The 25,420-nt window shown below is 42.2% G+C and overlaps 2 protein-coding genes across 7 annotated transcripts in view; one reads left to right on the top strand and one right to left on the bottom strand.

Moving 5' to 3' along the window:
* Positions 1–179: 179 nt before the first annotated feature.
* On the top strand, positions 180–20,342 carry PKD2 (polycystin 2, transient receptor potential cation channel). Of its 3 annotated transcripts, XM_083756412.1 has the most exons (16): positions 635–698; positions 1,195–1,338; positions 3,369–3,479; positions 5,079–5,212; positions 5,883–6,133; positions 6,751–6,975; positions 8,551–8,779; positions 9,197–9,367; positions 10,332–10,513; positions 11,029–11,149; positions 12,876–12,974; positions 13,710–13,831; positions 14,379–14,496; positions 14,966–15,129; positions 16,946–17,093; positions 17,317–20,342. In XM_083756412.1, the coding sequence occupies exons 2-16, from the start codon at positions 1,320–1,322 to the stop codon at positions 17,554–17,556; spliced, it is 2,334 nt and encodes a 777-aa protein (XP_083612538.1). In that variant the 5' UTR covers positions 635–698; positions 1,195–1,319; the 3' UTR covers positions 17,557–20,342. The 3 variants fall into 3 exon arrangements, with proteins under 3 accessions (XP_083612537.1, XP_083612536.1, XP_083612538.1); XM_083756411.1 differs by having other exon boundaries at positions 180–1,338; positions 14,969–15,129; XM_083756410.1 differs by having other exon boundaries at positions 180–1,338.
* LOC310852696 (broad substrate specificity ATP-binding cassette transporter ABCG2-like) overlaps positions 19,670–25,420 on the bottom strand; it is a 22,194-nt gene continuing 16,443 nt past the window's right edge. For 3 of the 4 annotated variants that reach the window (XM_083756533.1, XM_083756535.1, XM_083756536.1), the window contains exons 13-17: positions 24,397–24,551; positions 23,082–23,171; positions 21,425–21,519; positions 20,864–21,058; positions 19,670–19,978 (exon numbers count right to left, since the gene is read on the bottom strand). In XM_083756533.1, the coding sequence (XP_083612659.1) occupies positions 20,911–21,058; positions 21,425–21,519; positions 23,082–23,171; positions 24,397–24,551 (488 nt within the window). In that variant the 3' untranslated portion in view covers positions 19,670–19,978; positions 20,864–20,910. The remainder of the gene's footprint in view (positions 19,979–20,863; positions 21,059–21,424; positions 21,520–23,081; positions 23,172–24,396; positions 24,552–25,420) is intronic. The other variant, XM_083756534.1, reaches the window with a different exon arrangement.

Below are 25,420 nucleotides of genomic sequence, written 5' to 3'. Positions count from 1 at the left end.
CTTTCGTGTGCATGCACACTTCTTCAGATACACTCAAAAGTATCTGAAGAAGTGTGCATGCACACGAAAGCTCATACCAAGAACTGACTTAGTTGGTCTTTAAGGTGCTACTGGAAGGAATTTTTTGTTTGTTTGTTTTGACTATGGCAGACCAACACGGCTACCTATCTGTAACTAGAGCAGGGATGTCCAGCAGGTCTATTTCGACCTACCGCTTGATTGCAGGGCGTCCCTGGTCGACCGTGTGATCCTGATCGGTCACCCCAAAAAACAAAGCAAAAACTAAACAACTTTGGGTCTTCCTCTCCCCAAAAAAATCTCAACAACTTTGGTCAATACAATGGGTAGATCACTGCCAGCTGCTGTTTTTTAGTAGGAGTAGATCGCAGTCTCTTGGAAATTGAAAAATCCCTGGACTAGAGGAACCTTGGAAAGGTACCCCCCGGGGTAATCCTAATCGGAGGCGAGTGTCAGCAACTCAAATTGCAGAAAAAGAGAGACAAAAACAAAACAAAACTCCTATTAGATTCGGAAGGAGCCGCAGGAACTCCGGGCTGTCTGGGGAGCGCAGCTCTTCCCCTCCCCGCAGCTTCCCGGCCAAGAGACACACGCAGCCCGGCCTGCCCGCTTCCCGCTGCGAGGCGGCGCGCTGTGGGCGGGGCTGGGGGGCTGGAAGGCGGGCGGTGGAGAAGGCGAAGGCGCTCCCTTCCCGCGCCGTTACTCGGTTGGCCTCAGAGAAAATTTCTGAGGCGGAGGCGGCGGCCTTCGTCCAGGGTCGGGGGGCCATGGCGGGACTTTGCCCTCCCGGCGGCCTGGAGCACCTGGAGCTGGGGCGGCTGCGGGACCCGCCGGGCAGCGGCGGAGTCGTCGTCGGCGCTTCTTCTCCTTCTCCTCCTCCTTCGTCTTGCTCGCCGTCGCCGCCGCTCTCGTCTTGCTCGAGGCAGGCCTGGAGCCGGGACAACCCGGGCTTCGAGCCCGAGGAGGAGGCGGGCGAAGCGGCCAGGGCGGCTGGCGGGAGCGCGGCGGTGGCGGCGGGGCCCGTGCTGCAGATGGGCGTGGTGGAGTGGGGCCGAGGAGGGGCGCCTTCGCCCTCGGAGCCCGACGCCCGACGCCCGGGAGGGCCCGCCGAGAGCGGGAGGCAGCGGAGGCGCAGGCGGCGCGGAGAAGAGGAGGAGGGCGGAGGGGAAGGCGAAGGCCAGCGGCCTTGCTCTGCCGGAGGCGCCCCGACGCCGACGCCGCGTTTCCTTCACGAGGAGGCGGGCGAGGAGGTCGCCGAGCAGCCGCCGCCGCCGCCTCGCCGGCTCGCCTGGGCCAAAGGGATGGCGCACCGCCTGCGAGGTGAGTGACCGCCCGGCCGGGCCCTTCCGTCGCCCTTCCCGCCTCGCATCTCTCCTGCCTCACCTTATTACTTTGATGTTTCTCGCGAGTCAAATAATCCATTCAGCTCCTCTGCAATCTCCTTGCACGCCTTTAGCACACCTTTGATTCCCTTGTTGGCCAAAGGCTCTACCACAGACACGCAGGCATGTCCAAAGTCCGTTTTGGGGGCCCCTTCGGCAGTTTATGGGGTAAAATCCTAAAAAAAAAAAAACCAACAACTTCAATCCTAAATAAAGCGCAACAACTTCAACCCTTAAAAAAAGCTCAATAATTTCAATCCTAAAAACAGCGCAACAACTTTGGTTGGCTTCCCTTCATCAAATCTGGCCCTCGAAAAAAGTTTGGACACCACTGCCCTACCTCTCCTGCTACTATTGCTTTTTTATTAAGAGCCCAGGAAGCTACTTTCTATCCAGTCAGACCTTTCCTTCATCCATCTAGCTAATCTATCTCAAAAAGTTGTAACGCTTTGGGCCAAACTAGTTATAATGGGGAAAACCAAGCAAAGCAGTTCACTTTTGTCTCCTTCTGTTTGCATCTGATGTGGGAATACACAGCGTGTACTGTTTTTCAACAAAGTTTTTCACCATTTCATGCAAACCAGTAGGTAATACGTATTTGACTAGAAAAGCACATGGGTTTGGGATGAAAAAGATTTCTCGCCATGTGCTGAAGACTAGACCAGGCTACTTTAAAAGAAAATATTGAAGTTGTTCAAGTTCCTAAGAGAAAACCCAAAGCTAACAGTAAAGATGTTATATGGGAGCCTCCTCAAAAAATGTAGACACTTTACTTTAGACTCCAAGCTGGCAAACGTACATGCAGAATTGCAGTGGCATAGACTGCATGATTTCCAAATCCTCAGGAATCAGTATCCCTTTAAAAACCACATGCAATATGGTTTATATACAATATTGTTAAGTTGTTGTATACAGTATTGTTAAATTGTTGCTGTTTTGACCAGGAGACTTTTTGAAGGGGGGAAACAGCAGAAAAGCAATGTTTTTGATTATATATATAAAAAAACCTGCACCCTGCCAAGTTTTGCAAATTGCAGCTCCGTCAGAGTACATTTCAAGCTTTCTGTTGCCTAGTCAACCAGTATTTGCTCATTTGTTCCAGTTCAGGATAACCATCTAGCTACAAATTCCAGAAGGAGAGCCATCTTAGCCCATAGCAGCAAAAAAGCAAACAGTGCTGTGACAGATATTTGCTGGTTTGTTGTGACATGAGCTTTGCATAAGCAATTTTTTCCATGTTTCACTCGCTCCCATTTTTGTTTGGATTAATGTATTCTATACATTGTCCTCTGTGGACTGGGCACTTTACAGAGTATGAAAGGGGAAAGGGCCTTGTTCAGAGGAACCTACAAACAAAAATTTGACATTGAGCCACTGGAAGGTAGAGTCAGGGGTAGACAGGTAAACAAGACTTGGTTACAAGCTTAATTATAACGTTGTGGGACATTCAGGTTAAGCTTTTTGTGTGTGAGTGTTTTCCTACAAAATATTCCCAACCACTTTGTATATTTTCAACTCCTCCCAAAAAAAGCCCCGCCATTGAGTAGTTTTCTATTACCTTCTTATAAAAGGATGTCAATAGAGGAGGGAGAAAGGTTGTTTTCTGCTGCTCCAGAGAAGCGGACACGGAGCAATGGATCCAAACTACAAGAAAGAAGATTCCACCTAAACATTAGGAAGAACTTCCTGACAGTAAGAGCTGTTCGACAGTGGAATTTGCTGCCAAGGAGTGTGGTGGAGTCTCCTTCTTTGGAGGTCTTTAAGCAGAGGCTTGACAACCATATGTCAGGAGTGCTCTGATGGTGTTTCCTGCTTGGCAGGGGGTTGGACTCGATGGCCCTTGTGGTCTCTTCCAACTCTAGGATTCTATGATTCTTGTAACTAGGTAATATGCCAGCTAATCTTTTTTACAGTCACATACTGTATGTTAGATTTCTTACGGTTTTCTGTTAATGCTTCTTTTTCAAGGTCTGTGGGGTACTAGCCTAATGGAAGAAACCACAACCAGAGAGAGATACCTGAAAAGTGTTTTACGAGAACTGATCACGTACTTGATTTTTCTCCTGGCCTTGTCTTTCTGTAAGTATCTTGCTATCACTTTAACATGGTAACTAGTAATGACCACTAGTTACGCTTAATAGGTAATTCAATATACTTCTAGTGGGTTGTTGTTTTAAAAGCATTCCTCTTTCAAGACCGGCATTGCTCCTAAAATTAGTTATTCAGCTTTAATGGTTATACATTTTCTCTGATTCAGGGTGGCTCTACATGGTTAATAGTCCTAGAAAAGAAATAGCACATGTGCTAACCTGTCTTGACAATTCATGAATGTCCATCTTTTATGGAAAAAGAGAGCCTTACATTGTTGTTGTTGTTGTTTAGTCGTTTAGTCGTGTCCAACTCTTCATGACCCCATGGACCAGAGCACGCCAGGTGCTCCTGTCTTCCACTGCCTCCCGCAGTTTGGTCAGACTCGTGTTTGTAGCTTCAAAATTCAATTGCAGATGATATTATGATTTTGCAAAAGCAACACTGCCACTCACAAAATTGAAGTTCTTTATTGGGTTCAATTCCTTATCTGTGATAAGGTTTTTTTTTGGGGGGGGGGGGGCTAAGGAATAATTTTGAGTGTCAAGAACAATATTTCATAAGCCATATTTTCATTAATACAACTTTAGAGTTGTTTTCCTCTCTTCACTAGTGGAAATCAACAAAACAGAGCATATGTGTAAAGTGAGATGTTACTGACAAGTTATTAGTCTCTTCCCTTTTGGAGCACGTCTGGTGCAAGCTCATTTGTGCTCATGCCAATAGCGTTGCTTCCTAAAGAAACATAAAATATTCTGAGAGCACTCTGTTGTTCTGCAGGGCAGGCTTTCTGTGAAGTTTATTGCTGTTAGAGGCTATCCATATCAGCAGCTTAGGCTGCTGATTAACCAGATGTAAATTTGTATGAAATGCATTGCTGTCCAAAGCCGTTTCATGGAAATTGCGAAGTTGCCATCTTTTCCCTTTTTAAAAAGATATATATGCAAAAAACATTTTTGGATCGTATGGACCATTTTGTTTGAATTCTTAGAGCAATTTTTAGATTTGCTTGTGGTTTAGATATTTGGAGGAATCAAATATGTATTCTTTCAGCCAGCAGTTAGGTGCTCAAAACTTGGTTGTGACATGATCTAAAGTAGGTTACATAAGCAGCAGCGCCACCATTTTCTTTCTTTTGTTTAAATGTTTTAAAGGACAGGAGAAAGAGGAGAGTACTAGAAAGAGAAGGACAAAGATGGACTTGCGCAGAAAAATAGTCAAAGGTAGATTCCATGATGATGGTTGAGTTCAAAGGTGGGTCAAAAAGGGTGAAAACTACTGTTAAGATATACAATATTTTAGGTCTTTCTGTAATGGGGCCACTGATGCTACAGCACATATATTTGGTTCCAACAAGATTGTGGGCATTCCCTCCCCCCTATTCATGAATCAGTATAGGATCAGACCCAGACCCCCATTGGAGTCTGCTAGGTAAATCATAGACTGTTTGAATTAAAAGTTTATTTACCTACTCTGTTCATAACACAGCCTAAAAAGAATATTGTTTGATGCTTGTATGGGTTGTATGTTGTTGTTTTTTTAAAAAATACATTTTGACTCTCCCCCCCTCCTTCCAACTTGCGTTTACAGTGTCATATGGGATGGTGAGTTCGAATATGTACTACTACACAAGGGTGATGTCACAGCTCTTTCTAGACACACCAGTGTCAAAAATGGAGAAGACCAATTTTAAAACTTTATCTACAATGGAAGACTTCTGGAAGGTACTGTGGAATTTGGTTTTTGAGCAGGAATATGTTCAAATAATATGTACATGGTGTGTTATCAGAAAAATATTAAGGCAATTTTAGTCTATTGCAGTGTTGAAAAATATGTATGATTTGGCAGGAGTTAACAGTACGATTTAATCCAGTCTTTCAAAGAAGCCAGTTAATGAAACTACTACTACCTCACCTTCTTATTTCTTTTGGCACAATGATGACTTAATTGGGATAAGATTTAGGTAGGTAGCCATGTTGGTCTGATGCAGTAAAAAAAATAAAAATTGTCCAGTAGTACCTTAGAGACCAACTAAGTTTGTTCCGGGTATAAGCTTTCATGTGCATGCACACTTCTTCAGATACACTGAAACAGAAGTCACAAGACCCTTATATATAGTGGGAGGGTGGGGTGGGGTTAGTTAGGATAAAACCAACTTCTCTCCAATATACAAAAGTTTCTCTTTGGGTTGCCTGGAAACAGTTATTGCCATCAACAGGACTAGTTTTCTATAATATGAACAGATATACACAGAGGATTATGCTGTAATAGTAGAAATTGTTACACCATGTCTATTCTAAAACATTATTCAGTGATCAAATTGTATCTTTAAAAAAAAACAACCTGCAGAATCTTAGCAAGAGTTAATTTCCCTGAAACTGCATTCTGTTTCAGTTCACTGAGGGTCCTTTGCTAGATGGCCTGTACTGGGAGATGTGGTACAACAACAGAACCGTGGCAGAGAACAGGAGTTTTATCTACCATGAGAACCTGCTTTTGGGAGTGCCTCGCATTCGACAGCTGAAAGTGAGGAATGGCACGTGTTCAATACCTGAAGATTTAAAAGATGAAATTAAAGACTGTTACGATGTTTACTCTGTGAGTAATGAGGACACTGCACCGTTCGGGCCTCGCAATGGAACTGCGTATGTATCTTTCTCACATAAATATAGCCAACTCTAGCAATCTGGAGCAGATTTGGGGGGAATGCAGGAGGCTGTAGGGTGAAGGAGGAATCCATCTCACAAATGGGGGCAGTTCTTCTGGTGGGGGCGACTTTCATTCAATCTGTGCTGTAGTCCCTATAAAAGTACTACAATCATACCTCGGGTTACAGCCGCTTCAGGTTGCGTTTTTTCGGGTTACGGACCGCCGAAACCCAGAAGTACCAGAATGGGTACCAGAATTGGAACCCACATGTGCACAGATGCGCAGACACGGGTTGCAAATGTGCAACCCTCACAGATCATGTTCGCAAACCGAGCGTCCACTGTATTTTACCTGAGATCCCATAACCACTAATTTGTTTCTGCTAACATATGAACAGCCTGTGTAAATTTTTTAAAAAAACAACCTGTTTTCTTGAATAGTTCAGGTGCATCCATGTCTGCCACAACAGTTTAATTCTGATGGAGAGAGAAAAGGCTGAGAGGGAATTTCCTCCATCTGTGTCAGAATTGTTAAGCCTAAGAGTTTACAGTTAGGTTTTCCTGCAAAGTAGTAGACATGCATGAAAAGTGTGTCTTTTCCGGTTGCATTTCAGTTGGATTTATACCAATGAAAAAGATCTGAATGGAAGCAGCCATTGGGGGTTGCTTGCAACTTACAGTGGAGCTGGCTATTACCAGGATCTGTCCAGAAGCAGAGAGGAGACATCTGCGTTAATTCTTGGCCTTAAGAACAACTTGTGGCTTGATAGAGGCACACGGGCAACGTTTATAGATTTTTCAGTGTACAATGCAAACATCAATCTCTTCTGCATTATCAGGTAAGTCTGGAATTGTTGAATGATGGAACAGCCTTTATGAAGCAGATGGTAGTGTCTGCTTTCACTGTGTAGATTTAGAGCAGGCTTCCTCAACCTCGGCCCTCCAGATGTTTTGAGACTACAATTCCATCATCCCTGACCACTGGTCCTGCTAGCTACGGATTATGGGAGTTATAGGTCAAAAACATCTGGAGGGCCGAGGTTGAGGCAGCTTGATTTAGAGCATCTGTGGGTATTTATTCAGAAGTAATTACCATTGAAATCAATGAAAACTAGAGCCAAACTATATGTGCAGTAGTGAATGGCACTTCTGACCTCAACAGGTGAATTTGCTGCTGCTCATTGGGACGGGGAGAGGCCAAAATTGGCATAGTGCAAACACACTGGCAGGAATACTGAAAATACTTGAATTTTATTAAGGGGACATAAAATGAAATGTTATTAGTCATTTTTTAAAAGAAGTTACTTTGACATTTGAAGAACAGTTAAGTCCAGTTCAAATGCTTCCAGCTTTTTTCACAGGCAAATTGAAGAGGTGCATTTGAGCAACCCTCCCTTATTAAAGTGATATCTGAGTTCACATATTTCACCTCCCACACAGCTGTGTGTATATGTTGTAACTTTATATACAGTAGATATACAGATCCATATACACATGCATAAAGAGCATTCATATAAAATGAGAGCCTGGACCTTCATTTTAAATTGCATTAAAAAGTCATTTACAGGGAGTTTTTTAAATAATTAAAACTCATGAAAATATTAGGACTTCTGTACGATTTCTTATCGGTAACATCCTTGTTAACTTTTAAATGTCACTAACACTCCTTTTAGTTTGTTTGTAAATAATTTCCTGTACAGCATACTTGTGGGCGGTGAAGAAAAAATATTTTTTAAAAATATTAAAACAGTAGAATGGATGATGTTACTCTTCTTTTGCATTAAGTTGTATTTAAATAAAAGGGTATTTTACTGTAGTGTTTTAATGTTTCTTGCTCTGGGGTGGGTGAACAGTGAAGAGTGGGTTGTAAATTTTAATAAATAAAAGCACAATGCAGGTGGCATTGTGGTCTAAACCACTGAATCCCTGCAACGGAGTGAGAGTCTGTTGCTCTGTCCTAGCTCCTGCCAACCTAGCAGTTCAAAAGCACACCAGCGGGAGGAGATAAATAGGTACTGCTGTGGTGGGAAGGTAAACGGTGTTTCCGTGCGCTTTGGTTTCTGTCACGGTGTTTCGTTGCGACAGAAATGATTTAGTCATGCTGGCCCCATAACCTGGAAAGATGTCTGTGGACAAACGCTAGCTCCCTCAGCCTGAAAGCGAGGTGAGTGCTACAACCCCACAGTCGCCTTTGACTGGACTGAACCGTCCAGGGGTCCTTTACCTGTATATATTTTGCTTGCTTGCATTTTAGTTTGTTTCCAAGCCTTGTCTTTCAAACATTTATTTATTATAAAATTAATTTCCTTTCAGTATAAAAATACTTTCAGGTGGATTCCTGAGCAATAAAACAACAAATTGCTACTAATAACAAGGTGAATTAATTATACGTGCATTTAATTTTTGAAATGCAGGTTATTGGTGGAGTTCCCACCGACAGGAGGCCTCCTTACATCTTGGCAATTCCAGCCTGTAAAGTTGATCCACTACATCTCCACTTTTGACTTCTTCCTGGCTGCCTGCGAAATTGTCTTTTGTCTTTTTGTTCTTTATTACATGGTGGAAGAAATTCTGGAAATTCACATACACAGACTCTCTTATTTCAGGAGTCTTTGGAATTGTCTTGATGTTCTCATTATCGTGGTAAGTGAGATCTAAGGACTACAAATCTTTCAATAGTGGCACCTTCTGTCTTTTGAGAGAAGTGCTTGTGGATTGATGTGAAGAGTGAGCTGACTCACTAGTTCTAATGGACGCAGACCTTGGGTAATTTGTCTCGTCAGTTCCCTGTGTATGAGGAGGCAGTGTGCCTATCTGCTCTTCCAGTGCACTACTTCTGTAGCTGCCCTCAGTTGCCTCTTGCTGGGAAAGAAAACCTCTAGGTGAGCTGTCATGATGGTTGAGTTCTCAGTTATCTCATAGAAATGAGAGAGGGAGAAATATTGCAAGACTTGGCAGTTCTGTGTCTCACAAGATTTCTGGACAAGAGTTACAGGCTCTTCTTATGCTCTTTTAAGATGCATGTTCCATATTATTCATGTACTCTTTTTCTGCACTCAGCTATCGGTGGCAGCTATAGGAATTAATATATATCGAACATCTGCTGTGGATAGGTTACTGAAGGAGCTGCTGGAAAATCAAAATAACTTCCCAAATTTTGAACCTTTAGCATACTGGCAAACACAGTTCAACAATATTGCAGCTGTCACCATGTTTTTCGTCTGGATTAAGGTAATTCATGCTTAACTGATACTCAGGTGAATGAAGACATTTCATCCCATATCTTAATATCTTTTTAAGGGAATTTGTATTTGTTATTTTGATAAATCAATTTACATCCAAATCTGTCCATTGGTTTTATTCCTTTAAATATGTGTTATGCCCTACTCTGCCATAAGACTCATATCAGGAAAGAAAACATTCCAAACCAAGGGCAAAATCTATCAAATCCAAAGTTGCTTTTGAAACTCTTCATATTTTAAGAGCTAATGTTGATCCGAGAAAGCTGTTGCTAGGCAGGAAGAGAAAACTCAGTTGGCTAGACCACTTGCTTTTTGCCTTGAAATAATGATTAAAATATATGAAAATTAGATTTAAATGTAAATCTTGTTTCCAAGTGACTTCTTACAACACTGTTTTCTGCTACTTATGTCATCAAGACTTGTGTCTTGTGCTACCTAGCAAAGAGTTCCTTTGAACTTTGTTTTACAGTACTAGCATACCACACTCTGAAATAGTTCAGCTGTAAGGGCCAGACATCATTTTTCATAATTTTGGAACCAATACACTCTAATCCGCTGTGGTTTGCGAGTGTCTGCCAAACCAGGACCTGAATCCACGATTTAAAAGTTCAGCAAACAAGGCTTTGGTATAGCCTCTGCACCACTCCAGTTTGCAAAGTTTGACTTGCTTCTATTGTTTAGAATAGAATCCAGGGAATCACAGAGAAGGCAGGAGAAGAAGAAAACCACAAAAACCATGGCTTCCATGTGTTTGCCTGGAGCACACATTGTGAATTGGAGTCCGTCTGTGATTAGTACAAACCGGGGCTTGGCAGTATGTCTGAACAAGCCTACATAATTGTTTAATGTTCCTCCTTTTGTGGTTTACAGTATTTAGCAGCCTAATTCTTCTCCCTGTTTCCTTCTCTCACTCAATTACCCAGCTCATGAAATATTTTTCTGTTCTTTGACAGCTCTTTAAATTTATCAGCTTCAACCGTACAATGAGCCAGTTATCTACCACGATGTCACGATGTGCCAAAGATGTTCTTGGGTTTGCCATTATGTTTTTCATCATTTTCATAGCCTATGCTCAGCTAGCTTACCTTGTGTTTGGTGCACAAGTTGACGATTTCAGTACCTTCCAGGACAGTGTGTAAGTACAACAATAGAATCTTTAAAAGGCTGCCAGTGGCTTAGCAAATGTCCTCATTGGACGCAGAAGATCGCATCAAATTCATTTTTAAAATTCTGTCCATTTTTGTGAAGTTCTTCTTGTGGATTTTCAAAATTCTAGCATCAAATAAATTTTTCTGACCTTATGCAAAAGTTAGAACCATAGAATTGTAGAGTTGGAAGGGACCTGGGGGTCATCTAGTCCAACCCTCTGCTATGCAGGAATATGCAGCTGCTCCATATGGGGATCAGACCTGCAATCTTGGCATTATCAGCACCATGCTGTAACCAACTGAACTTTTAGAATCCATAAAATACTTTAATATTTGCAGATATATTTGCATTGCAGCTGGACTTGTTTAGGTAGTTGCTACCAGCCACCTGTCTTCATGCTGAAAAGAATGTTGTAGACCACTGCCAGAATACAAAGGGGGTGGGATCAGTTTTGTGAGACTTGCTCAACTATTGGCTAAAACTGCGTTGTTCTCTTTAAAGTTTTACTCAGTTCCGCATCCTGTTGGGAGATTTTGACTTTACAGAGATTGAAGAAGCTAACAGAGTTTTGGGACCAGTTTATTTCACTACATTTGTGTTCTTTATGTTCTTCATTCTTTTGGTATGTAACCATTTTATTCATAGCCATTTTTGTATTATTATTATTATTGTTGTTGTCATCCTCTCAAGTTGAATTTTATTTGTTTTGTTTTATTATCTTTCCTGGGCTTCAATACGACTAATACTCAAAAGGGCTTTAACAGTGTGCAGTTTCTGAGTTGTGTATGTCCACTTGATAATATACTCAATAATAATAATAATAATAATAATAATAATAATAATAATAATACTTCATTATTTATACCCCACACATCTGGCTGGGTGTCCCCAGCCACTCTGGGCGGCTTCCAACAGAATATTAAAATACAAAAACTTATTAAACATTAAAAGCTTCCCTCAACAGGGCTGTTTTCAGATGTCTTCTAAAAGACTGTTAGTTGTTTTTCTCTTTGACATCTGGTAGGAGGGCATTCCACAGGGCGGGTGCCATTACCGAGAAGGCCCTCTACCTGGTTCCCTGTAACTTGGCTTCTCGCAGTGAGGGAACCACCAGAAGGCCCTCGGTACTGGACCTCAGTGTCTGGGCAGAATGATGGGGGTGGGGAAAAGTAACAGTTGTACAGTTTGACAGTATGTGCATGGGTGCTGTGATGGGATAATGAGCTGCTTGTGCGTAAAGCTTGATCCCTCCGGGTTTTGGCTAGCCAGCCAACCCCTGTCTCTAACGGAGCCCCCAAAGCATGGCTCCGTCAGTCGCTGGTAGAATCCGACAGTGGGCATCTACGGAATCTTTTCCAACATAAAAGTTCCTTGACGGAAACGCGTCGTCTGGATTCTCGGCGCGACAGTTTCCGGCGAGGAGTGGGGGTGCTTATGGGAGGATCTGAAACTCCTCCGCTGTTACTGCTGGAAGAGTCCCTGAACCATGCCTCCATCTCTCTCTCCTTAAGAATTCCCGATTTCCCCCTACTGGTGCCTTCCTCCGCTGCTGACTCTCTCCTGCCTTCTGAGAGCCTCTCCACCTCCTGTCTTTCCGATGGCAGTTCCCTGACAGGTGCAGTGCAGGCACAAGCAGCCAGCCCCAATCTGTTATGAGCTTATTCAGTTTCTGGAATTTGAGACTGAGACTCCTTTGTGTTCCATTCTTACATTGTGAAATACACTTCGTAGAGATGGCAGCCTCTCTCTATTGTCCATGCCCTTCTTGCATTTTTCAGCTGAGGTGGGTCCAGAGGCATTCATTCTTCCCAAGCTCAGTTTGAACTCTAAATAAACCTAAAACTAAAATCAGTTCATATCCTTATGGAAATGAGTTATGGCTATGAATGCAACTGCCTGTTGTTGTTGTTGTTGTTGTTGCCCCTTATTGTTGTTGTTATACCCTCTATATTTATACATCATGCTTCATCCAAGGATCAAGGGGCCATTTACAGTATACATCTAGTGCTCTTGTCAGAGGGGTGATGCTGAAAGGGGGAGGGAGAGCACCAAACCTGGCCTAATTTTATTTTTCTTTTGCATTTGGGTTATATATTATATCCTAATAAGGCATGTTCACTCTTTTTGAGAGGACAAGATAATGAGCAACTAGTTATGGTGGAGCTGTTGCAAATTACCCTCATTGTTCTAGGTCCCCCTGCCTCTCACTTAGACAGAGCTTGTCTTTCTCCTTGAAAGTTACAAAACTTAACCTTAGCATATGCTCAGTAACTATATTTTAATGAAGTCAAAGGCTTTGGTTTTGTTTGTTTTACAAGCTGCATTTTAAAATGCTTTGTCTTAAACAGAACATGTTTTTGGCCATCATCAATGATACATACTCTGAAGTCAAATCGGATATGGCGCAGCAGAAATCTGAAATGGAACTGTCGGATCTTATAAGAAAGGTAAAAGCCTTTTACAGATATCTTTGCTGCCTTGACCTTACGGCACAAGCAAGGGGCTCAGAGCCCCTTCAGAGTGGTTAGCAAATGAATTCACAATTCCTGATTGGCAAATTAATTTACCAGTTCCTTTTATTCATCATATTTAAACATGGAGCTTCAGCTGGTATTTTAAGAAGGTACCTGAATGCAGCTCCCAGGACATGTCAGGGATAAGGAACTTGTAGGCATTCAGCAGTTGGAACTCACAACTCCCATCAGCTCCAACCTGTATAGCCATCAAGGATGATGGAAGCTGTCCATCATCTGGAGGGTCCAAGGTTTCCATCCCTGGCAAGGAGAGCTGACAGTCTCTTCCCCATCCAGTGTATCACTCTCTCCTTTACAGTCCTCCACAGGTGGGAGGGCAAGTTTCTAAAGTGGGGAGGCCCTCCCTGTGTGTTAGAACCCTGGAAAGTCATTATCTTCATGTGAGTAAACAGAACAGCTGAATAAGATTGCCATTGATCTCTTTAGCAGTAGACTAGAAAGCAGCAATGTACAGGTCGCAGGTCAATTAGAAAGCATTTTGCCACACAAAACGTTCCCAAGTCAATCCCCGGACGTGGATGTAGGAAGCTCAGTGCATTCATACCAAAGGTAATGTGAGAGGAAAGCATCCATAAAAACACACAGTTCTAGCATATGCTGCTAGGTTTTATAGCTTTGACTATATACAGACTGTATTTCCTATTTCAGGGTTACACTAAAGCCATGGTGAAATTAAAACTTAAAAAAACACCAGTTGATGACATTTCAGAGAGTCTGCGACAAAGCGGAGGCAAACTGAACTTTGATGAACTGCGGCAAGACCTGAAGGGGTAAGTTTGACTGTCCTCTTCTGTAATACAGTCGTACCTCTACTTACGTACCCCTCTGGATACGTAAACTTTGGCTTCCGAACACGGCAAACCCGGAAGTGTATACTTCTGGGTTTCGCCTCATGCGCAGAAGCGCTCTATCCCACGGCACATGCGCAGAAGCGGCGCCTCCAGATATGGACTTTTGAGGTTGCGGACAGACCCCCGGAACAAATTAAGTTCGTATCCGGAGGGCCCACTGTACTTTCCCAGCAAAAGGCTCTTGGTGACCATAGTTCAAGAACAATGGTGATGAGTAGCCTTTTCAATTAATTTCACCAACCTTTTGTTGTGAGATGGGTGGATTTTGATCTTTTTCTAATGGATAGTTTTGTATGGAATGCCAATTTTAGACATACTAGCGATAGCAAATGACATCATGGATCCAAGGAGCAGTTATATAACTGTATTTGCTGATTTGTGCCTGTTCATGCATAATGTTTAACTTCTCCTACCCTTTGGCAACCTTTTGTTGAAGTTTGTGCGCGTGTGTGTGTTTTATTTTCAGAAGGGGACACACTGATGCCGAGATTGAAGCCATCTTTACAAAGTATGACCAAGATGGAGATCAGGAATTGACTGAGCTAGAGCATCAGCAAATGAGAGATGATTTGGAAAAAGAGAGGGTGAGTTATGGTTTAAATACCATGGGACAACTTCTTGAAATGAACAAATACTGTTTTTATCTGTATTCGCTATTAGAAGTCTGGATTATATAATATTATATAATCCAAGCTACTGCTTTTGCTTTCAGCGAAGTAGTTTTATCTTATTTTTGCTTGCTCCATTCTGCTTGTGCAGGTCTTGGACCAGTGCAAGGCAGAGTAGAACGATGCCTTATGTTTGGCCTTGCTGAACCACAAATGCCATCGTTAGTTTCAGAATAAAGAAGGTAAAAATGGCAAGACACAAAGTACATGTGGAGTAATGCTGCAGGAAGCTGTCTCAAATAATCACTTAGGCAGAATTTTGGATTTCAGTTTGTGGCAAGCATGGGTCCCTGGTTGTAACAACCTCGGAAGGAAAGAGAGCTTTGTGTATTTCTGATACTGTGCCTGCCCTACAAACCTTATAGCCTTTGTTATTTTCACCAAGGAGGACTTAGAGTTAGACAGAAGCTCTCTGAATCGTCCGCTGAGCGGCCGTAGCTTCCCACGGAGCCTGGATGACTCTGAAGAGGACGATGACGACGACAGCGGACACAGCTCCCGGAGGAGAGGCAGCAGCTCGAGCGGGGTTTCGTATGAAGAATTTCAAGTGTTAGTATTAGGAATTTGGGTTTTTTTAAAACAATGTCATTGTTCAACACAGTTCTGGATAGTCCTTTTGAAATGCATCCTAGGAAATGACCTCAACCTGAGCCAGGCCACTGGTCACCCATCGGGTTCAGTCTTGTCTACACTGACTGGCAGCAGCCTCCAGGATTTCAGGCAGGGGATATTCCCAGCCCTACATGGAGATGCTGGGAACTGAATCCTGGGACCTTTGAATGCAAAACAGATGCTTTAACATTGAACTATGGTCCTTCTCCATCACTTACAAGCAAAGCCCCGCAACAAAACATTGCTTGTATCCCTTGTGGGTGTGTAAGAGAGAGACTTGAATCTGTTACTTGGGGGGGGGGGCATTAGCATCAAAGGCAAGAGCTCCTGCTATAACCAGGATCTTCATGGGTTTTGCTTTTGTTTGTTTGTTTTCAGCATTTATATATGTAAAAAACAGCCTGCATTCAAACCAGTGGGGCTTGAGGCTTCTGCTTGCAATGGAGTGCTTTATTTGTCTTGGGAGAAGGTGAGGGGAGAAGGCAGTTGCCAGAAATTGCTCAGAGTTCCATTGGTGGATCACTGTCTACCTTCTTCCCATCTCTGATTTATGAATGTTCTGTATTGCCTCTGGAAACTTCAGTCTGGGAACATAATGTGAAGGAATCCAGCTGAAAAATATCTGAGGGAAAATGCTTCTGCTCCAGTGGAAAACAGAAGGGGGAATAACACTAAATACAGATGGGTAGTAAGAATGAGCCGTCCTGTGACGAAGCCAAGTAAAGGAATGTGGGAGTATTGTTTCAGGATAATTGTTTCTGGACAGCCGTGCATTTATGCTGTCATCCTGCTAGAAAAAGCTAAAACACTGAATATCCTGACCGGTCTCTAATCTTGATGTCTTTCTGTTGTGCATTGCAAAGCTTTGCAAAGGATTGTAGCTATATGAGCAGCCAGCAAGCATAGGAGATGATTGTTGCTGATTCTGTTGCCTAGGCATTCTGAGCGAGGTGCTGAAAGGTTCTTGGGTTGCTGCTGTTAGTGTCCTTCCACAGCAGTACGTGTAGACTGCTCGATTGTCTTCTGAGATGTCCAGATATAGGGGAATTCTACTTGATTATGAATGTTCAAAGAACATTGCATGGTGCCTTTCCTCCCTTTTAATCAAGGCTATTGTATATTCAGCGGTAGAACTATAGGATTGCCAGAGAGCATGAGCGCTCGGCTGTTTTTCTCAATTTAAAGTGGCATCTCTTGTGTGCTGCAGAAGACAGCTGTCATGCAAAGAAGCTGTGGCTCCCATTGCTATGGTCCGTGTTGTGTGCAGTATTCCACACACCCCATAATCAAATAACCATGTATTTATGCTTCGTTGCGGATTTATTTATCAAGGTACTTCACATGCATTAAACTGTTGAAATCCATATAACAGCCCTGCAAGGTTGGCTACTATTATTATCATTACTGAAAATGGGAGGTTGAATGGGAGTGGCATTCCTAAGGCCACTTCATAGGTCCATGTCAGAGGCAAAATTCAAAGTGAGGCTTCTCTGATTCAGATGCTGCTTCAGTACTGACCACCTTTGTTGGCCATGGCTCCTCAGGGTTTTTTCCCTGTTCTTATACTACTTTTTCGTTGGAGATGCAAGAGACTGATATGTGCAAAAGTACATGATAATAGACCACTAGGGCAGAGGGGCTTTTTCCTAACAAGTATAACATGAATTGCTTGATCATTAAATCTCTAGTCAAAATAAAATACGCATTGTTTAAATAAAAAACATACCTTATAAAAAAAAATGTTTGGCTCTAGGTTGGTGCGGCGAGTGGATCGCATGGAGCATTCCATAGGCAGCATTGTTTCTAAGATTGACGCTGTCATCGTGAAGCTGGAAGCCATGGAGAGAGCAAAACTGAAAAGGAAAGAGGTGCTGGGGAGGCTGCTTGATGGGGTCACAGAGGTAACTCACATGTGCTGGAAAAATGCAAACAGTTCTTGCAAATTTGCTGTTTCATTCTATTCCTGTTTTCTTAAGACAAAGTATTGTTTCTGTTAGCTGTGTTAGTAATTTTTAACCATTTAAACCACATAAGTGTTTCTTCCTAATTTAAGAATTCATAAAATGCAGTGTATCGTCTTTGGGCATTCTTTGTATGATCAGACACTATGATATTTGTGCCTAGGACGACAGGCTGGGCCGTGATAATGAAGTCCACAGGGATCAGATGGAGAGACTTGTACGAGAAGAGCTGGAGCGATGGGAATCGGATGATACGGCATCCCAAGTGAGCCACAGACTGGGAACTCCAATGGGGCTCAACGGCCAGTCCCGGGCTAGATGTTCCCGCCCTTCTTCCTCACAGTCCACAGAAGGCATTGATGCCGGAGGAGGTGGGAACAGTGGGAACAATGTCCACGTCTAGTAGACTTTTTCCTTTGCCTACAAAATTATGAGTATTGCGCACAATTAGTGATTTGGCTAAGTCACAGGAAGCTCTAAGATATGCAGAGGCAGATTCGGTATGCAGAGAAACAGCCGAGCCATTGATGCTTTTTTAAATATAAAATTGGGAGACTAAGAAGTGATTTAAAAAGGAAAGTTAATTTGGGGTTGTCTCTAATGTTAGCACTCAATTAAAATCACCTAGCGATATACTTTTGTTGGCAAAAGGCTGTTTCACAGAGTAATGTAAAAGTAGGTTGCAGGTAACTTTGTCGCACGATAGATTGTACAGTAGGTTGCGCACCAAGTTTCCACCAGCACAGCTGCTGTATTGGACTTCTCTGATGTGAAATAGCAAAACCTTCACATCTGCTAGTGCAAGAACACTTACACTACCAAACAGAACTGATCCAGCCTTGGACTCTGTTCCAGCTACTTAAGAATCTACAGAAATGTCACAAATTTCTCTGCATTCCATAGAAAATGAGTAAGCTCATATAGTGAACTGTCAGCTCAATAACTAAGGCTGCAATCCTATACACACTTACCTGAAAGTCAGCACAATTGAACACATTAGTAAATATGCATAGGATTGCACTGTTAATAGTTGTTTTACATGTTTTCATACAGATGCATTGAGGCTTCCCCTCCGGAATCTGTTCCCTTCAAAAATGTAATTAGCCTCTAGAGTGAGGGACAACGACCCCTAAACTATCAAGTTTCAATTTGCTATATAAAGTATAAAACACACCAATTTTTATTGCAAATCTTACCTGTATGTTCTTAAACATAGCAGGATTCTGGAAATCCTGTACTCTTACTAGTATTTTAAAGAAACTGTCCAAATCAAAGGATAAATAGCTGTTGCCTGCTTTCAAGAGAAATAGGTATTTCAAGAGAAATAAAATAGTAATTTATCCTAACTACTTGCCAAAAAAGTAACCACTGCATTTCATTCACCAGAGAGAAATGAAATCACACAGTGTCCAGAATAATGTGGCCGGGATGGTATGCTCTTTTTCTTCTTCTGTTTTTCTACATGGAATGGCACAGGAATTTTCTGCTACTCCAGCAAGCAGTAGTTCTCAAATGGCAAGTGAAGGCAAAGTCCCCTCTGGTTCTTAAAATGCTGCTATCTTCACACAGTGTGCCTCTAAACATGGGTGATTTAATAGCAGTGCTTTTCTTCTAGAAGTTCATCGCCATGAAGTTGTTACAGTAAGTGCCACATTTTTAACCAGTGCTTTTATTCTAGGGGAAAAAAGGTGTCAGTACTGCGTACCTTTGAGTACCCCCAGGAAAAAGTACTGTTTAGTAGCACCCTGTTTAATAGCTCTGCTTCAAGCTATAAGCAGAATAACAGCTCTGTTTCCAGACCTCTGAAATTCAAATGACATTCCTTTAGCCTGGTAGGCAGTGTCCCCAGCCCCAAACGTTGAGAGGGTGAAGCAATTTCAATTAAAGCTGCAGCATGAGGGTGAAGGGGTTAACTACACCCTCCCACATCCCTGGGTTGCACCCCAGATAATAAGTGTTCCCCCCCATCTTGTTTCTAGAGTTTTGGGATGGGGTAAGAAACTGATTAATGAAATTTGGGGAGGGAAGGGCTAAAATGATAAAGAGTTGATTCCTAGAGAGGAGTATTAACCATAGAGAAGGAAACGGCTGGATGAATCTATGCAGGTCATAATGGGGGGAATGAACAGCTACATGGCAGGTCACTTACACCTGAGGAAATTGCCCCAAAGCTGAAGGAGGAATACTTGCGGGGAGAGGATGTTGCACTCAGAACATCATGCCTATCCCACAGTAAAATTCCACTGTGGAAGCAGCTTTTGTGACGTGCCAGACTGTCAGCTCATGCCTTTCAATTGAACAGTATTAGCAATGCGCCTTGCATTAATTGAAAATTAAAGGGACCACAAGAGGGAGAGTTCACTGAATTTTTTGGTAGGAAATTTACAACATTCTATTCTTAGGTAGTGATTGTGGTTGGGTTGTGGCTTAAATTAGACATGAAATTAAAAAAAAAAAAAACCATGAAAGGTCATTTAGTGATGTAGCTAGAGCACAAAAGGGAGCAAGTCAGAGTCTTTTAGATTTCTGAAAGATTTTATGTGGTGCATTTCCAAAACAACAACCTGTGTGACAGTATGACTCGTAGGGACACATTCAGTTGGCTTTGTTGCTGGGGGCTTCAAGAGGGTGCTTCAGTCCACAGGGATTTCTCACAGTAGTGCTAATGGCATCCCAGATCTTTCGTGCCATGCTGTCGCAGATGCCAAGCCGCAGAGTGGGAAGCTGCCATTGCAACACGCCTTGGCGTGCTTGTTTCAAAAGTTGTGTCTTCCTGTTTGTATTTACAGCCATCACAATCATTATATCTTACATTTGCAGCGTTGCTATAAAAACCAAAATGTTTGCATTCATAATCCTATTTGTTTATATATATATTAATATATATGTTTATATATATTGTTGTAACATGTTGTTACTTAATAACAAACTTCATTTTGAAGTGCAATAAGATTTCATGGGTTATCCATGCATACTGACAACGTACATACATTTAGTGTATGACAGCGAAGCTACCTGTTTTTGTATCCCTTTTGTTTCACACAATGGAAGTGTGAGTTACCCCCTGTTTTTAGGTTAATGTCTTAATAGCAAAGGTGTGTTGGAAAGTTATTAGTTATACACAATGATCAAAGATGTATTGGTTTAATAGTGACCACCTCCCCCCCTTAATAAAGACTTTATATGGTTTGCAGTAGTTTGTTTGTGTTATTAGGTGGGGGGATACAAGCTGGGTTTCAATTTAGTTCCATGGGCCTGTTGTAGGTTGTAGGAATAGCTGGTCTCTTGACCCAGTTCAACTCAATCCATGGATCTTGAACTAAAGCAAAAGGGCATAAGGCCAAATTTATATCCCCCCATGTGAGCTCACACCTCTGGTTTGATTTTGTATGGGTAAGACATTGACCACCTTAACCACTGTTTGGAAGGACAAGGTCAATCTAAATGTGACATTGTAGATGATAAATACATATAGTTTTATATGTAGATGGCACTGGTAGGGGAGGTCACAGGCCAGGTTAGGACAATGGGGGGCACTTTGCCACACCCACGGACCCATTCGGAATCCCCGGCTATTTGCTAATTGCTAACGGGAGGAAAGTTCCAATTGGCACAATGGCCACTTTCCTTCCACTCTCTCTCTTGAAAGAAAGAAAAGAAAGAAAAGTTTTATAAATCAGCTGTATACTTTACATATATTACATGTTTACCATAAAAATACACTGTAGTGTTCAGTAGGCATGTGTGCCCTGCTCGATTAAGTATACTTCTTAATAAATCTCAATTTCAGATACGCAATAGAGAGGAAAATGATTGTCATGCATATAAGAGCCACGTAATTCTTCACCATGCCCAAGAAAGTCATGTCAATGCCTTGCATCTTCAGATATTCTTCTCCAGTGCATCTAGAAAATACAGGTTAAAGGCAAACGTTTTGTTAGAAATGCATTATCCCTAATTTTACCTAGTTTTCTTGTTTTGCTCTCAATGCTGTTTCTTAATATAAGTCAGAAGAATGACAACAAAAGATGGAATACAAAGAAGACACTGCTATTAGTTGATTGAGGATGACACAGACACTCCACACACACACACACACACACACACACACACACACACACCACACACCCTACTAAGACTGAAGAGTGAAGCCTTCCTCTCCACTCCACCGCAGCCCCCGGTTAATTCTAATGTCCAAGAAACCAGCTCTGAATAACTGTTTTTTAAGCTTACCGTATAGCGCAACTGTTTGCAACATGCCAAGTACTTACATGGTAAATGGACTAGGAGCGATGCAGGTTACGTTGACCCCTTGTTCAAGTTCTGAGCAAAACTTAAGCCCGGTAAATTCATTTACTTGCAAAGCCTTTAAAGACAAACAAAACTGAATTACTTGCTTGTTTACGCTGCTGTTACCTGAGAAGGTTTCCATATTTTCACATCTTTGGGAAGAGGCAAAACGACAAGAAGAATTTCAGTCTTGTTAAGGATATGAAAACATTACACATTATATTTACTTCTCCAGGATTGGTGGAGATCCCAAAAGTAGCTGAGATTTCTCAGTTTGGCTGTCAATCGCTGTGCGCATTAAGAGGCAACCTGTCTGAACAGCCTCACATGCTTTCAAGCACTATTTTTTGCCACAAGTTAATATACCAAGGATCTATTGGTGCTTTTAAGAACATAACTGGAAAATGTTGCATAAGAAATCCTGCAATTCACACACACCCTTTGTAGCAGAAATACCTATTTCACCTAAAGTTTTATATGCATTTCATTTCATTTATTAGATTTATTGAAGTTCTCCAAGTGACTTACAGCAAAAAAAGGAAGATATACAGTATATATTACTGTGGGGGGAATCAAATAATATATTAATTATTCGTATAAAATCCTTTTTATAAAAAAGCCATGCTCAAAGAATAAAGCAATACTCAGACCCACTAATTAACAAATGAACAAAAATGAACAAAATCTCAATCTCCCCCTAGTCCAAAAATCATTCACATCAAACTAACAATGTGGGCGGGGGAGAGGGATATTTGATTCTAATTAATGTACGTCAATACATAAGAGAGTTAACAGGCAGCACTGTGCAGTTCACAGCCTATATCACTAGATGTCACTGTGAGATCACTTTTCCACACTTTCGTTTTGTCTTGTGATCTCAAGTCACAGGTCCAAAAGGGGTGGGGTGTTTTTTGTTCCCATCGCTCATCATGTAGTGGTGTCCAATTCACATAATTCACCCTCTCATTTAAAAGAAAAGGACGTGGAAAGTGTGCTGGTGCCCAGTTCACACATTCAGTAACCAGCGTATGGCAAATGCTTAATATGTGGGGTCTTCTTTGTAGTAAATGAGAAAGGGGGCGGGCCTGCACTTCCACCATCAGAAACAGCCTTTGTCCGTTCCCAAACCAGGTATAACAGGGCCATCATCCAGGCCGTTGCTTGATGAAATGAGAAGGGACTCTTAATATTTCTACAAGAGCAGAAATCACTGAAGATACATCAATGCCATTGTTGTTGTTGTTTTTAAAAAAACCCACCTGCCACACTAGAGTCCTAATCCAGATTGGTCCCACACAATGGCATTTTAATGCCTGCATTTAAAATTAGCAAAAGTAACATGTGGCGTTTAATTAAAATGTGTTTGCTAAACGAGCAAACACGTTTTTATTAAACAGCTGCACATATGGTGCAGCCTTAAGAGACCTTATCATACCGTATTTTACATAAACTGCTTAGAAGTTTGGGTGTTTAAGAAGTATTTAAAATTTAAAAAACCAAGAGTCAATGTTGAGGGGAAAGATAACGTTCTCTGGTCAGTTGCACAAATTTGCAGCCAGGGTTATGATATCTGGTGGCAAGTTCTAAATTTCCAGAAGCATTTCTAAAGAAAAAAAAAAGGGAAAGGCTAATACCTACATTCAGGCCATAGCGCGGGATACTGAAATACTTCAGCCACAGCAACCAAGGTGAAATGGTTGTGATGTTCACCAGCAAGCCAGAGAAAACCTACAAATGGTAATAGTAGTTTTAAAAGACAGGGGAAAGTCAAACTGACAGAAAAAAAAAATCACTCAGAGCTCTTAAAGGATTTCAGCCATTTCCAGAATTCATTCTCATCGCCGTGAAATATACAAAGTGGTTTTGTGGATTTCATGTTTACCGAGACGTTATTCCTCTGGAGCACCCATCATCAGTAAGCATGTACTTTTTGAAGTTCAGAAAACTGTGTGTTTTTTATTCACCGCCCCCATTTCAGGGGTGCATCATAAGTTAGTTTAATGGCAGACATTTTTCCTGCAGGAATGAATGGCTATTCGTTTTCTATGGGATAAAGAGTCTTAGATAGGGCACCATCTTTGCAACTCCCATTATGTCTGTAAACATGGCATGAAGGCTGGCAACATCAACCCCACTGTGTGGGAATCCCTTGCAGACGACCACAGAGCCTGGAGACAGACAGACAGGTTGCACATCCATAGCAGTGGCCAGAACAGGAATGACCACTGGGAGGATAGCAGAGATAAGAAACCCTGTGGTGCATCTGCAGCAGCACAGCTGGGTGCCTTCATCTGCCACAGCTGCAAAAAAACCATGTCTGTCATACCTGTCTCAACAGCCATAGCAAGTGCTCTAACTTTTCAGTTTGACTTCACCCCAAACGGGCACTATCTAGAAGTCTTACAGCCATTGAAGGCAAACTTAAAAAGGTAAAGGTAAATGACCCCTGACAGTTAAGTCCAGTCGCGAACGACTGGGGTTGCGGTGCTCATCTCATTTTACTGGCCAAAGGAGCTGACAGGAGCAGACAGTTTTTTTGGGTCATGTGGCCAGCATGACTAGGTCGCTTCTGGCGAACCAGAGCAGTGCACGGAAACGCCGTTTACCTTCCTGCCGGAGTGGTACCTATTTATCTACTTGCACTTGGACGTGCTTTCGAACTGCTAGGTGAGCAGGAGCTGGGACTGAACAATGGGAGCTCACCCCAACGCAGGGATTAAAACTGCCGACCTTCTGATCGGCAAGCCCAAGAGGCTCAGTGGTTTAGACCACAGCACCACCCGCGTCCCTGAAGGCAAATTTGCTCCCCTATGAATCATCCTGTTCATGTGATAGAACTTTGGGTGGTGGCTGAAATGTGGCAATGTGGCCTTTTTGCATAATATCTGTCTAAACATTCCCACCCCAACCCAGCAAAGGAGGAGGGGAAAGAGAAGAATCAACCAAAACTCACAATCATAAAAACAAAGCAAATATTTATGATGAGGTTTGCAACCGACGTGACGTTTTGCCCTGTTGCTATTGCCAGAGACATGGAACTGGCTGCGTAGGCGACTAATATAACAGTAATCATCATGGTAAAGAAGGCTACCACAGTTGGCTTGAAACCTGAAACAAATTAAAAATGTTAACACAGTGGTACCTTGGTAGTTGAATGGCTTGGCTCCTGAACAAATTGGCTCCCAAACACTGCAAATCCGGAAATGAGTGTTCCGATTTGCAAACGTTTTTTGGAAGCCGAATGTCCAATGTGGATTCCGCAGTTTCTGATTGAGTGCAGGAAGTTCCTGCAACCAATCAGAAGCCACGCCTTGGTTTTCAAAGTGTTTCGGGAGTCAAACAGATTAAATTTGAGAACCAAGGTACCACTGTAGATGTACATACTCGGCATCAAAATTTTGCAATGCAGGCTTCCCCATGAGCAAAACTGTACACATATGCAGCTTTGCACTAGCATGTCAGCCTTAATATCAGAGCTGGTTTTATTTGTCAATAAAGAGCATTGTTGACTGTGATGCTTTTGGTCCTTGCATGTATTGTAAACAGAACACAGAATACAATGTTCTATGATCTTGTTACCTGAAAAGCCAAGAATTTGCCTTTTTTGCAGCAGCTGCACTTTGGGTCAACATTTTCATCCAGCTCTCCACCACAACCCCAAGACTGATACCCTGATCAATCACTGTCTACTCAAATCACATCTATGTATATGTGACATTTGTATTTGGAGTCCAGTGTGCATCACTTTCATAAATGCATAAGAGCTGTGTTTAACCTTTCAATGCTCAGTCCCCTAGCTCAGGAGAACTTTTTGGAGCTTTTTGCTATCCCTTTCTGCTTTAACCACCCTAATTCTGGGGTGAGTGGGTCTTCATGAAATCCACAAGCCCATACACAGTGCTTGAGGGGGCTGCCAAGATATGGGGTTAGCAGGTCTCTCCTACCTCACCTCAAGCATTGGGTATGTGTTTTATATT

The sequence above is a fragment of the Podarcis gaigeae genome (genome assembly GCF_964106915.1).
Source record: "Podarcis gaigeae genome assembly, chromosome: 9".
Taxonomy (NCBI): Eukaryota; Metazoa; Chordata; class Lepidosauria; order Squamata; family Lacertidae; genus Podarcis; species Podarcis gaigeae.
This window is presented reverse-complemented; position numbering and strand designations above follow the sequence as displayed.

Coding starts and splice junctions, on each gene's coding strand:
- PKD2 (XM_083756410.1), top strand. CDS start 786: ATGGCGGGACTTTGCCCTCCCGGCGGCCTGGAGCACCTGGAGCTGGGG. Junction 8,780..9,196: donor TTGATGTTCTCATTATCGTG/GTAAGTGAGATC, acceptor TTCTGCACTCAG/CTATCGGTGGCAGCTATAGG. Junction 9,368..10,331: donor TGTTTTTCGTCTGGATTAAG/GTAATTCATGCT, acceptor GTTCTTTGACAG/CTCTTTAAATTTATCAGCTT.